This window comes from Falco naumanni, chromosome 17, assembly GCF_017639655.2.
Source record: "Falco naumanni isolate bFalNau1 chromosome 17, bFalNau1.pat, whole genome shotgun sequence".
NCBI lineage: Eukaryota > Metazoa > Chordata > Aves > Falconiformes > Falconidae > Falco > Falco naumanni.
In genome coordinates, this window is record NC_054070.1 from 3275488 (window position 1) to 3288465 (window position 12978).

At 46.2% G+C, this 12978-nt stretch overlaps 1 protein-coding gene across 1 annotated transcript; it reads left to right on the forward strand.

The window, feature by feature from the left end:
* Positions 1-7024: 7024 nt before the first annotated feature.
* On the forward strand, positions 7025-11006 carry LOC121098504 (acidic mammalian chitinase-like). The gene is made up of 11 exons (XM_040616538.1): positions 7025-7101; positions 7617-7646; positions 8104-8305; positions 8601-8657; positions 8763-8928; positions 9024-9148; positions 9626-9734; positions 9827-10012; positions 10163-10282; positions 10383-10524; positions 10858-11006. Exons 1-10 carry the CDS (start codon positions 7077-7079, stop codon positions 10515-10517), a joined length of 1155 nt encoding a protein of 384 aa, XP_040472472.1. The 5' UTR covers positions 7025-7076; the 3' UTR covers positions 10518-10524; positions 10858-11006.
* The last annotated feature ends 1972 nt before the right edge of the window (positions 11007-12978 follow it).

Here is a 12978-nt window from a genome sequence, read left to right on the forward strand (position 1 = left end):
GAGGGGGAGAGCCGATCCCCTCTCCCTCCTCAGCTAGCTCCAAACTAACTTCATACAAGCAGCAACTTGCCAGCCAGCACGGAGGTACCTGTGCTGCTGGTTCTGCCCTAGGCTTAAGACCACAATGTGCATGCCCTCGATGCGTGTACGCCCTCCATGTGTGCAGGCCCTCCATGTGCACACCCTCCCCGTGTGTACCCCCCGCCTGTGCACGCTCCTGCCCTGGCTGCGCACTCCCTCCGCTTCCGCACGCCGGGGGGGTTCAGGGCGGCGCGGCCCGCGGCGGGGCTTGTGGCGCCCCCCCGTGGCTCCCCGCGGGATTGACCGGCAAGGGGCCAGTCCCTGCTGTCCCCCGAATTCTCTGCTGTCTCGCAAGGGCCCTCAGGGCCCCCAAGGTCCCTCACGTCCCCCAAGGTCCCTGCTGCCCACCGAGGCCCCTAAGGTCCTCCAAGGTCCCTGCTGCCCCCTAAAGCCCCTGACGTTCCCCAAGGTCCCTGCTGTCCCCTGAGCTCTCTGCTGTCCCCTAAAGCCCCTCAGGTCCCCCAGAGTCCCTGCTGTCCCCCAAAGCCCCGCAGGTCCCCAGAGTTCTCTGCTGTCCCCCAAGGTCCCTGCTGTCCTCCAAGGCCCCTCAGGTCCCTCAAAGTCCCTGCTGTCCCCCAAAGCCCCCCAGGTCCCCCAAGTTCTCTGCTGTCCCCTGAGGCCCCCCAGGTCCCCCAAGGCCCCTGCTGTCCCCTGATACCCCTCAGGTCCCCCAGGCCTTGGCGAAGTTCAGTCAAAGCTCAGAAGATTTCTGCCCCAGTTGTTTGTGTGTTGCCTCGGTGCTGAGGGAGCAGAGGAGTCACCCTCTCCCCTTTGGTGGCCCCTTAAACTCTTTACACCCTTACAAGCGATTATCTGCCAGCCCCCACCCCGGACTGGAGGCAGACTTAAACATTTGCCAACGCCCTGGCTTCATTCCTGAGACACATCAGTTTTCCGAAAGGTTTTTAGGCAGGACTTCACCCCCCTGCTGCCACTCATTGCTGTTGGGGGAATGGGATATATGGGCAAAGGATCGTGTTCTCTGTGCTGCCCCAGAGATGGAAACCTTGAGTGGGAAAAAGGACAGAGGCACTCTGCGAGATAAAACCCCATCCGAGCAAAATTTTGGAACGAAAATGCTCTTTCAAAACAAGGACAGTAACTGATGAAGTGTGGGGACAAAGATAATGTCTCTGCCTAGAATTAAGGACGCGTTTCACCCTGTTCAGGAAAGCTGAACTGGGGGTCAGACTGACTTCTGAGCTATTTTAAGCATTTGAGGTTAAAGGGCATCAGAGCTGCTGCTTAAGTAACGAATGTTTTATTTAAAGGCTATTTGGTTGCTACAACTTCCACGGCTCAGAATGCTATTGAATTATTTTAAAAGTCTTTATCATGCTAATGTAGCAAGAACATTCATGGATGTGAGTGAGAGGAGCACATACCCTTTTGGGGGTGCATGATGGTTCACATACATTTTTAGACCCATATATTTTTCTCGTTCGATTACAGCGTGGCAGTTAGAGGCGCAGGGCCAGCAACTTCCCTGCACGCAGACACCCCACCTGGGTTGTCTCAGCAACTGTTGCTTCAGTACTCTCTTGTTATGTCCTGTAAATGTTTAATGGGAAGCTTATCTCTCTTACCTATACAGATGGCTCAGGTTATTGAGCTTGTGAACAAGGATTAATTGGAAATGGGCAGATGTCAGCTAACCAGAAAAAGAGCTTAGTAAGTAATGAGATGAGCTGGGATGCTGTTGTGGGGGCAGAGCCTCCCCTGAAGGGTTCGGAGGAAAAAGGCCAAGCCTGAAAGGAAGTTCCTGTAACCCTGGTAGAAGTTACTGGTAACAACTAGGTCTCATGACCGCTGGATGTAAATGCACGACACTGGTGGCAACGTCAGTGCCTGGCTTGGTGGCGGCTGCAGCGTGCAGTGATGGATTAGCGCCCCAATGCTCTCGGCTAGTCTCAGCTGGCAATCCAGGGCATCTGGTTCTTTCCTCACAGATAATGGGGATTGGCAGGGTGAGATGGATGGGGAAAACAGGTCATGTTACATGGAGCAGCCTGATTGAACCTGCCACTTTGAATCCTGACTGTAAGAAGTTCAAGATCTGCATGCTTGGAGCTGATATTTTCCTAAATAATAGATTACAAAAGTTTAGGCTGTAATATGCATTATCAATCTTAAGTGGATTTTTGAAGATTACATGCCTTAATAAATCCAATTTTTAAAAGATCAGGCTATAAAAAATGTTCATCTAACACAAGGTGCATAAAAATAGAGAAAGAAAAATCCAGAGCAGCTGAAACAAAGCATTCTTCATGTGGTATTTCCTTAGCTAAAATAACACCCATGTGCATGTTCATTCATGCATATATAACTTTTTTGCAGTACGTTTTGCCCACCTGCACACACCTGCATTAGTGCGCAGATATTTATGTGCAAGCAAGCAATTTGTGAATCTGTATCATACGCACACATGCCCTCTTTCAAAGGCCTGTTCTCACTTGCTAACAGACCAGGAAATAGACCTGGGACTTACACTTGGATACAAGGCTACGTGGAAGAATCCGCAGCCTGGTCCTAGGCAGAGAGCACCCTGCTCACTGGAGTTCACCACCACCCCAGAGAGCTGGTGAACTCACTGCCTCAATCCTGATCACCAGGGAATGTTAGTAAGATGCCTGCAGTGTAGAGTCAAGGTTTATTTGAGGAACAGGATGGTCAGAAATCAACTCTGAGAGTTTCACAACGTCAGAGGAGCTTGAGATTTGTTTACAGAGCCTAATTATAGCAGTATAGTGCCAACAGAGAACAAGTAAAGATGAAAGATGTGCTATAAGGGAAGAATATGCAATGGGTGATTGCAGTACTGCATCAAATTCCTCATATAAAGAACTCTTCTAAGTCCTTATAAAATATACCTGGGGACAAAAGGTGAATAAACGATGACACTCAGTAGAAGTAGCGGGGGAAATGGCTTCAGCATTTCGTAATCAGAGTGAGTCAGAGATGGTATTTCTGGGAACATACATGCAGAAGGCAAGAATTTCCCCGGGGAGGTAGGGAATGGTTGGTATCTGAAAATCAGCAGTACTCAATGAGCTGTGGAGAAAAGAGAAATCAAATGCCAGAGGAAGATGGCGTGAAGCAGAACAGATCCAGCCTTTGTAACAAGGAGTTAGTACTGGGGAAAGTAGGCTTAAAAATAGAGACCTTTAAACAAATGAACTGCTGTCATAAGAATGAAAGAGATAAGAGTCTCTCCTGGCTGGCTGTATAAGCAAAGTGCCCTGATGCCTGTCTGCACAAAGTCCCTGCCGGGAACCTACACGGTGTGATTATCTTTTGGAGGAGGGAATTTGAGGAGCTTTAAAGCTCCTAATTTCTTTCCATAAGTCTGAACAGGAACAGATGCCAGACGTTTCCTGTGCATCCTGTGCAGACTGTGTCGCACTGCAGGTAACGGTGCTGGCTCTTCAGCCTGGGCTTCCCACAGGATGGTTCTCATGGCAGCAGCAACATGAGTCTTTCAGCTATACCAAGTGATCACTTTAGAACAGAGAGATTTGGGGCAGGACACCTCCCAGATCACTCTGAAAGCTCTCTGTCAGGCAGCTGAGCAGATGCCAGACCTGTAGGCATTCCAGCTGCCTCCTCGTTGCACAGATACTATTACACCAGCCTCTCGTGTGCTGCACAGCGAAGGACACGTCCAAGGGTTATGTGACTTAGAGGCGGAAGATACCCTCTTTCATGACTCCATTTACAGGCATCAGATTATACTGGCAGTTACTTAAGCAAGTGTATACAGACCAAATTGGATGCAGACCCAGATTTTCATGTTTGGCCACTGATTCTGTGGCCGTATTTTTTTCAGTTCTCTGTCAGACTCCTGAAGAGTGGGACAGTTTTTCCGAGAAGGTCAGCAGCCGTCAAGTACAGCTCAGTTATTAAAAGCTGTTAAGCCACTGAGAAACTAGCAGTATCATCAAAGCTTTTGATAAGAGACCCAGATAGATCTCTTTCAATATGGTCCGTGCATCCCTAATTGAGTTTCAGCTTGCAGAGTCTATTCCTTCCCCTGTGTCCAGCTCAACTCCAACCTCAGGATGTGCAGAACATTAAAGTTCAGGTAAAGATGTTCCCAGTCATTCTTTTAGGTCCAAGATGGCCAGAATCTTGATACTTTTCAAGCTGCTTTCAAAAGGAAGAAACTCCACCGTTCCTGTATCTAAAGCAGAAACCAAAGGAAGACAAGAAGAGGTTATCTCCTAACACTTCCCAGACTGGGCATTGGAAGCAACACAACTGAAAGTAAGTCAGTGATTTGTTGATATTCCTTCCTTAGAATTTAAACCAAGTCAAGCAGGGAAGCCTTTGGCAAGATGGCACGGTAAAAGCTAAGACCTTGTAAGAAATTAACCCATCGTTAAGTCAAGCTGTCCTGATCATGACACAACAGCTCTCTCACTTTTATCAAAGTGAAAATAAAGCATTACTTTTTGCTGCAGGCATTTATGCATGAAGGGGTTGTTGATTTTGTTCTGCTTGCTCTTTGCTGCTCCCAAAGGTTTGATACTTGACACAGTGCAGTTTAGGCAGAGCTATGGTATAGGCCATTGACATGTGCTGGCAGCAGAAGTCTTTTACAGGCCCTGGAGCATGAGCTGAATTCCAAAAGGATCAAGCATTGGGTAGGAGTTTGAAGCTGCTTACTATAACCAGGAAGGAGATGGCTGCATTTAGATGTAGTTTGCCAGGAAGGAGTAGATAACATTGCTCTGATCTTCAGGACAAGATGCTTATTAAGCATATAGAGCTTTGAGCAAAACCAGGCAGTTGTTAGGAGAACCTGCCGAACTGCTGTCAGGATGCAACATTTATCATTGAAGTCACTAATGTGGTGCGACTGCTTTGTCTCATGTTTTGCCAGTGTGAAAACCAAGGTTTGCTCCACAGCAAAAAAGTGCCCAATTTAAAGGAAAGGTTTGGGAATGATGAACACATCAGAGATGGTTCAAAATCTCCTTTTCCTAGCAAATTAACAAAGGACATATGCCAAGGTTGCACACAATTTAGGCATGCTTCACCCAAAGCCACCTGAATAAAACTAGGCATATTACAAATACTGCACATGCATAACATGGACCCAGGAAAATTGGAGTTTCTATCTTTAAACTGACTACTCAAGCCCATTCTCCTCTACAATAAATACTATGCTGGTAAGGAAATGCAGAAGAGTCAGAAAGTAAGACTAAATTCTTTGTTAGAGATATAAGCAGGTGACTTAAACATTTGAGACAGCCAAAAAGCATAGATTTATCAGTACTCTGCCAAGGCACTGGGATGCTCTTCTATAGGGGATGCAATTCCTGGGCGTATCAACAGAATGACTAATGTCTTAATAGGCATCCTGACTTGTTGCAAGGTTAGGCTAATTTTTGCACAGATGTGTTTAATAGCCCCTCTTTGACTCTAAGGTAGTCATGTCTTATGTAGGTTATACAGCTCTGGAGAAATGAACTGAACAAAGACTAGCTTTTATCCTGTTATTTTGCTATAGCAAGAATGAAGCACTCCGTTTCTATTTGAAAGTGCAAAAAAAGGTCCTGTTAACCTCAGATGTCTACTTGTGATTAAACAAAGAGGAGCAGCAACTAAACCTTCTGGCCTGCAAGCACATTTCTTCTTGAAATGTTATCAAAAGGCTGCTAGAAAAACAGTCCATCTCCAGGACTGGGAAGAGCAAGCAACATTGACACCTACTGTTGAATATTTTAATTGCTGATAGTACCCAGCCACCGAGTACAAGACCCTTGTAAAGCCAGAAGAAGATGCTCTCCTTAGTCAAAACTGCATGCTAATAGTTTTATTTTGCTTTTATTTTGTCTCCCGCAGTGCTTTCAAGGTGCACTTAACTGCAAACCGAGAAGCTGCATGTGCAGGGAAACGTCTTCCTTTAACTCAATTTCTTCCTTCGTTTAATTAACAGGATTAGATTATTTTTTTAGAGTGATATTTTTTTATGAGGCTAGCTGATAAAAATGAAAGAGTTGAAAACAAATGCTGCTAGTATCAGAGAAGGCTGTACTGTATACTAAGTGAGAGAGCATGCTGATTTCTCAGGAGACTCAACCCTTCAAGCTCATAAGGCAATGAGGTTCCCATACCGACCTCTCAGAGCACATCAGAAAGCGCTACCCAGCCAAATATACATTCGAATTTTATGAATATTACAATGAAATATACATTGAGGTTTGAAGGAAAGAGCTTATGACATTTTACCATAGTGCCAGATCATATTTAAAACCCTTAAAGTGCTTCACACTAAAAAGTTAATCATCCTGATTCCTTCATGCACAGCTTTTTTTTGCCCCACCCCAGTAAAGAGAATTTAAGCATAGAATGAAATTACTTTCCCAAGAGGCAAAGGAAAAATGTAGCAAACTGGCAGAAAGAGCTTACCTCTATGTCTTCCCTCCAAATATTACCCTTTTCCTCCTCAGAAACTTTCAGCAAACTAGCTTCAACAGACTTTCCACGATTCTGAATAGCTTCCTATTGTTCATGTTAACAATTTCTGAAAAGAGATGAAAGAAAAAGACTCCAGAGCTGGAAACATAACCACCATTAAAGAGAAAAAAAAAGTCTGATAAAACCCTTGTAAACCACCTTGGTTTGGCAGTGCCTAACACCTCCGGGTACACACAATGACAGCGCAAGGTTGAAGACTTCAGGCATCTCTCACAGCTGAATCATGAGCCAATGTCGACACAAAACCTCTTGCAATAAAAAAAAGTTTACCAAAAATAAAACCTATCTAATCTTGTTCTTAAATTACCCTTGCAGCACCAGGACATGGCACAGTTTGATATACTGGTATCTCCAGCTGGATAAGGCCCATTATACTGGTATCATTTGTTTGTGATACTGATCTTCCCTAAGTTTTGTAATGTTTGTTCATCTTTGTTGATGCAAGACTGGTGTGAAGTGTGGAAAGTGTATAAAAGTGAGAAACAGTCTGCAGCAGATCAGTTGTGGTCAAGATGGCCAAGCTCACTCTGCTTACCGGTAAGTCCCACTTCAAAACTTTTCTCTACCTTTATGACAATTACTTGTGGCTCTTTCACTGTTATACTGGGTGGCTATACAGGGGACTTTGGGGGATTAAAATGCTGCAATCTCTTTTCTGTCAAATATATAGCAGTTTACTTTCAGGAGGGATAGTTATATGTTTTTAGTACTGCTGGAAGGGGTATGTTATGTTTTTTTAAAAAAAATTAATTCATAGCTGTTTGAGATTGAAATGCGCTTTTTGAACAAAAATTTAGAAATCAAAATACTGGATTGTCACTTGTTTGGTTTCTTTTCTATGTTTGTACCTGAAATCAATTGACAGATTTTACCCACTTCCATATGGACACTTAGCTGACCCATGCTTGAGAAACACAGATTCTTGTGTGGTTTTTGTAGAAAACAGTGATCACAAGACACGGTTATATTTGCTTCAGTCCAGTTCTGCACAAGAACTTTGTATTCTTAAGTACAAACTCTAAAACCTTTGTTCTTCATTTTTTTCTTTAAAGGTCTGGTCCTCCTGCTGAATGCCCAGATAGGTATGTGCTTTCTTCCAAATAACAACTCTACCAAACCCTTTTCAGCATCAGCATATACAGGCAGGTCAAACAGGTGGCGCAGCAAACACGCAAAGAGCCTCCCACCTTCCAGGCACTTCACCAAAGATCCCTGCTGCCTCCGTTCTTCCTTACGTGGCAGCAAAAGGGAAAGATTCAGTTTAGGGAAGAGACCCTGATTCATAAATTTAAGGGTACAAGAGTCTCCTAGACTGACTCATCTACTGAAACAAAGCAGGCAAGAAAGAAATCCATTATTTTCCTGGAGAGTGAGTTCTGAGAGGGATAACCAACCCTACTTCACTTTCTCTGAACCCCTTACCCTGCAAGGAAACACGACTCAATCATTTCTCATCAGATCTAGTTATGATACTCATTTAGTTACTCGTATCTCTTCAGTGCAGTCCAGGTCTACCCCACCTCCTCTGTTCCTCTGCAGGCACTGCCTATGTGCTGTCATGTTACTTCACCAACTGGGCCCAGTATAGGCCTGGCCTTGGAAGATTCATGCCTGACAACATCGACCCGTACCTGTGCAACCACCTGATCTACGCCTTTGCTGGGATGTCCAACAATCAGATCACGACTTATGAATGGAACGATGAGACCCTTTACAGATCCTTCAACGGCTTGAAGAACCAGTACGTACTGACAGCAAAGGGCATCACATGTCCCTCTCAGGTTCTGCTCCACTATTCAGCATCTGTTCTCTGCACAATGGCAGCACAATCCATTGTTGAGGGACGCCAAGAGGAAGAACCAAATGCTGGTGGGGAGGGCAGGGCAGGCTGCCAGCACTGGTCCTCTGAGGGTGGTGATAGTGACTCAGTGCACTGCTGACTTGCTCTTCAGGTTTCACACCAAATGACCATGGGCTACAAAGGCAGCTACACCAAACACTTGCAGAAAAACATGTTCCTGTCCCTTCCTTTGCAGGAACAGTAATCTGAAGACCCTCCTGTCGGTTGGAGGATGGAATTTTGGGACACAGAAGTAAGTTCAAACCATCTCCTTCTCATAACGGCTTTGTGAAAAGGGAGGAAGTGAGGGAAAGAGGCACCAGCCAAACCCCAACTCTCTCCTGCTCTGCTTCCCTAGGTTCTCCACAATGGTTTCCACTCCACAGAACCGCCAGACCTTCATCAATTCCGTCATCAGATTCCTACGCCAGTATCAATTCGATGGACTGGACATTGACTGGGAGTACCCTGGGTCCAGGGGCAGCCCAGCCCAGGACAAGACTCTCTTTACCGTCCTGATTAAGGTAGGTTTTGGTCAAGCCCTCTGCTCTGCACAGCTCTGCTTGCAAAGCCTGAGCCCAAAGACTCCACGTGAGACACGTTTCTTGGCATCCCTCAGGAAATGCTGGCAGCCTTTGAGCAGGAAGCCGCCCAGGTCAACAAGCCCCGTCTCATGATCACCGCGGCTGTTGCTGCAGGAATTTCCAACATTCAGGCTGGCTACGAGATTCCCGAGATTGGACAGTGAGTAGCAAACCCTCGGGTATCATTTTGGTGACTTCAGTGGTCTTTCTTCAAGCAGTTAAGTGAAACTCTGCCATTATCCAGCAGAAACCATCCTCATTGCATGTGGGGTCCCTACTCTTGTGTAAGGCAAGAATGCTACTAGTGGTGATTGTTTGGTGGGGAAGGGGACACCTTGGGAAGGCAAGCATAACAGCAGGCTGGCTCCAGCCATTCAATGCCATTGGGGAACAGCTCTTTGCTCCCAGCACACCAGTACAATTCCCACTCTGCTTTGACCTCCGCCTCCCTCTTCTGGAGGAGAGAACTGGCTCCAGCACTCACAAGGCCAGCTCAAAAAGGTCTTGAACAAACCAGAATTGCAGAAAGTGGGGACATGGCCAGGGATGTGGTGGGGTAAACAGCAGCACTAAAAGAATGATCAGGTCTGGGTGATCGAGCTGGCCAGGAGACGGATGTCCAACATGTTCTCTATAGGTACTTGGACTACATCCATGTGATGACCTACGACTTCTATGGCTCCTGGGAAGGATACACTGGGGAGAACAGCCCTCTGTATGGTGGCAGTAATATCGACCTCAGTGTTGTAAGTATATTTTGGGAGCCTCTGTCACAGAAGTCATCTTTCTGCCTATAAAAGCTGGCACAGACTTGAACTGTGATGGTTATTTTTTGTAGGAATATGCTATGAACTACTGGAAGAACAACGGTGCTCCAGCTCAGAAGCTCCTTGTTGGATTCCCAACCTATGGACATAACTTCAACCTTCAAAACCCATCTAACACTGCTGTTGGGGCACCAGCATCAGGACCTGGGCCAGCTGGACCTTACACAAGGCAGGCTGGGCTTTTGGCTTACTATGAGGTATGTGTGTTCCCTCACACCTGGGCCACCAAGAACAGCATAAACATTCCTCAGACTTCCCAGCAAGGCATTTGTAACCCATGCAATATGCCAACCATCCCTTTTTGTAGGACACTTGCTAACCTCTCCCTCTCTGCCTTTTTTTCCTAGATCTGCACATTCCTGGGCTCTGGAGCCACCCAGGCTTGGGATGCCCCCCAGGATGTGCCCTATGCCTACAAGAACAGCGAATGGGTTGGCTATGATAACATCAAGAGCTTCGGCATCAAGGTACAGTGGGATGTGTGGCTGTGCCAATAATAAGACAGGAGCCCTTCTGCAGTAGCAGGTCCTAGGCACTAACTGGGATTTCTCCCCTGGCACTGAACAGGTTGACTGGTTAAAGAACAACAACTTTGGAGGTGCTATGGTTTGGGCCCTTGATATGGATGACTTCACTGGCTCTTTTTGCAATCAGGGCAAATATCCCCTGATCACCACCCTGAGTAACGGTCTTGGTCTGTAAAGCTGTGGTGAGTAGCTTGAGTAACATGGGGTTTGCGGTTATTTATGTCAGCTATAAAAAGCTGGTGTGCTCATAATGCCATGGGACCATGGAGGGAGGGTAGGGAGGAGAGTCCATTGTAAATATAATCCCTTCCCAAAGGAAAACTGCTTTCTGCTTCCATTTTAAGCTTAGAGTCCTGTAGCTCCTAAACATGAAGTGGAAGTGGGAGTGCAGGCATGAGCTACAGTAACAATTCAAGATGACTATGATGAGAGTGCTTTCTGTGCTGGCAAAGCCATCCAGACTCAACCAGCCAATGCAGCTTTTACTAATGTCTGAACATCAAATCTTGTTTCAGAATCGCCACGATGACCTTGTCTATAATACCAGCTGCTCCTGCTACAATTGGCCACGAAGATACTAGTCCTATTACAGCTAACAGACCCGCCTGATCTTATTGCCTAGAATAACAATGATTAAATAAAGTGTTCTTCATAAGCAACAATCCTCACTGTTTCGACTCATTTCACTTTTACTATTTTGATGGTCCTAGAGTCTTTTGTGATACTTACACTTATGTTCAGGGAAGAGCCTGAGTCCACAAGCTGTGTTTTAAACAGCCATAAACGGGTATTTTCCAGGGCTTTCTTGCTGTGCCAGTGGGGCAGTCACTGAGAGGGGAAAAAAAGCAGAAGGAAAGGGCAAGGAAGATCAGGCTGTGCCATCAGAGAGTTCACAAAGAACAGTCACAGTGGTACAAACAGGACATTGACTCCCTACAGAGCAAGGTCTGTGCATTTGACCAGGGAAAAGCATTCTCCTCCTGGAAAAGCTACCTTCCAAGGGGACCAGTCTTCAAAGCTCCCACAGTTCTGTGGCCATGAGGTGTCAATTACTCCCTGCTGCAGGAATGGTTCAGCTGAGCATGTATCAATTCACAGGCAGACTCCTGATGTGTTCAAGAGCCCCAAAAGTCCTCTCCATGGTCTGAGCAGCAAGGGACCCTCATGCCCCACTGCAACAGCCTAAGGGTGGAGTTGCAAAACTGTTCTTCCTCCTCTCCCAACAAAGGTTCACTTAAAAAACATCTGCTCAGAGAAGAGAAATGAGTGGGAGCGATCTTTTGTGCGGCTAAGGCACTACTGCCCTTCCCCTAATGCAAAGGGTGTCTTAAAAATGTCAGCAAGAGTATTCTGCTTTTAAATGACAGGGAATCAGTCTCAGATACTCCCTGGAAAAGAAACGACAGAGCAAGAAAGGCTTTGTGATAGCAGCAACAGCAGCCCAGTGTTTCTTACCAGACCCACAAGAAAAGCAAGTCTCAAAGCAGCAGAGCTGCAGCTTTGCAAGAATTCGTAGGCCGTTCCCACCACAGACTATCAGTTTCGATCACATGTGCTGGGGGTGCAGTTCACTTGCACACAGCACTTCAGCTCCACTGAACACTTCAGACCCCACTGAGAAGCAGAACTGAAATGACGCAGGTCCTGTGGGGACCTGCCCAAGGGCAAGCGTCAGCCTCCACTGCCCATCAGCACGCTCAGCTTTCCGTACAGCTCCGGCTGATGTGCAGAAGCACAGAAAAGTCACTCAAGAGTCTTCCATCACCTGCATGCATCAGCTGCTCCAGATTTTTGTCCTCACCTTCATTGATCATGAATCATTTTTTCAGAAACAGACCCTGTTTGCAAAGCAGAGAGAGAGAGCTGGAAAAGCAGTAGGCTTTTAGGTGGTGGTGGCTGTAGTACACAGGCAAACGCAGACCAGTCTCAGAGTGTAGGTAGTCACAGATCTCCATACACATAGCCTAGCAGCAGGAAAATCCTTGTACTAAGCCTAGGGCTTCATGACTCATCATATGAGCTCTAGCAACGTAGGCTATACATATATACATATATGCGGATGTATCTGGGGTATAAACCCCTAGGAAAATGCCCAAGGGATTTCCAAGAACACCACTCCACACTAAGGAGGACCATTCTGGCAACAGAATGTGTCCATGGAGGTAGTAAGCTATGTGCCTGAAGCGAGGAACATCAGATCAGCAGCCCAAAACAGGCATAGCTCGCCCCAGGTTTTTTTTGTCAAAGTCCCATAGCTTTTCATATTCAAAAAATAAACCCGGAATGCATTTAAGCTAGCTCAACAGCATCTTTGCAGCCTTGCTTCACATGGAAATCCAAAGCTGGATCTTGCCAAGGGCCTATCTACCTAATATGTCTCTGCATTGCTACATGAACCTTGGCTGTCATAAAAGACATCAGCACAAATGCCTGTATCAGCTGTCAGCTCCAATGTCTCCGTACCAGGAGTCCGATACCTGTACCTCTGTATCCAGATAAGGGTTAGGATAGGGCTTTCCAAAACACCTGGCACCATTGCATTGACCTTCGCATTTCTCCACAGTTTAGCCTTCCACAGTGACCTGCCTAACCTCTACAGCAAGGGCAAGGAGAACAAAACAACCTCTCTAAAGCAA

What these genes read in the sequence shown, in the direction of transcription:
- LOC121098504 (XM_040616538.1), top strand. Translation starts at nt 7,077, where the DNA reads ATGGCCAAGCTCACTCTGCTTACCG. An exon ending in CAAGCTCACTCTGCTTACCG is followed by an intron (nt 7,102 to 7,616) that starts GTAAGTCCCACT and finishes TTTTCTTTAAAG; the next exon opens with GTCTGGTCCTCCTGCTGAAT. An exon ending in TCTTTACCGTCCTGATTAAG is followed by an intron (nt 8,929 to 9,023) that starts GTAGGTTTTGGT and finishes GGCATCCCTCAG; the next exon opens with GAAATGCTGGCAGCCTTTGA.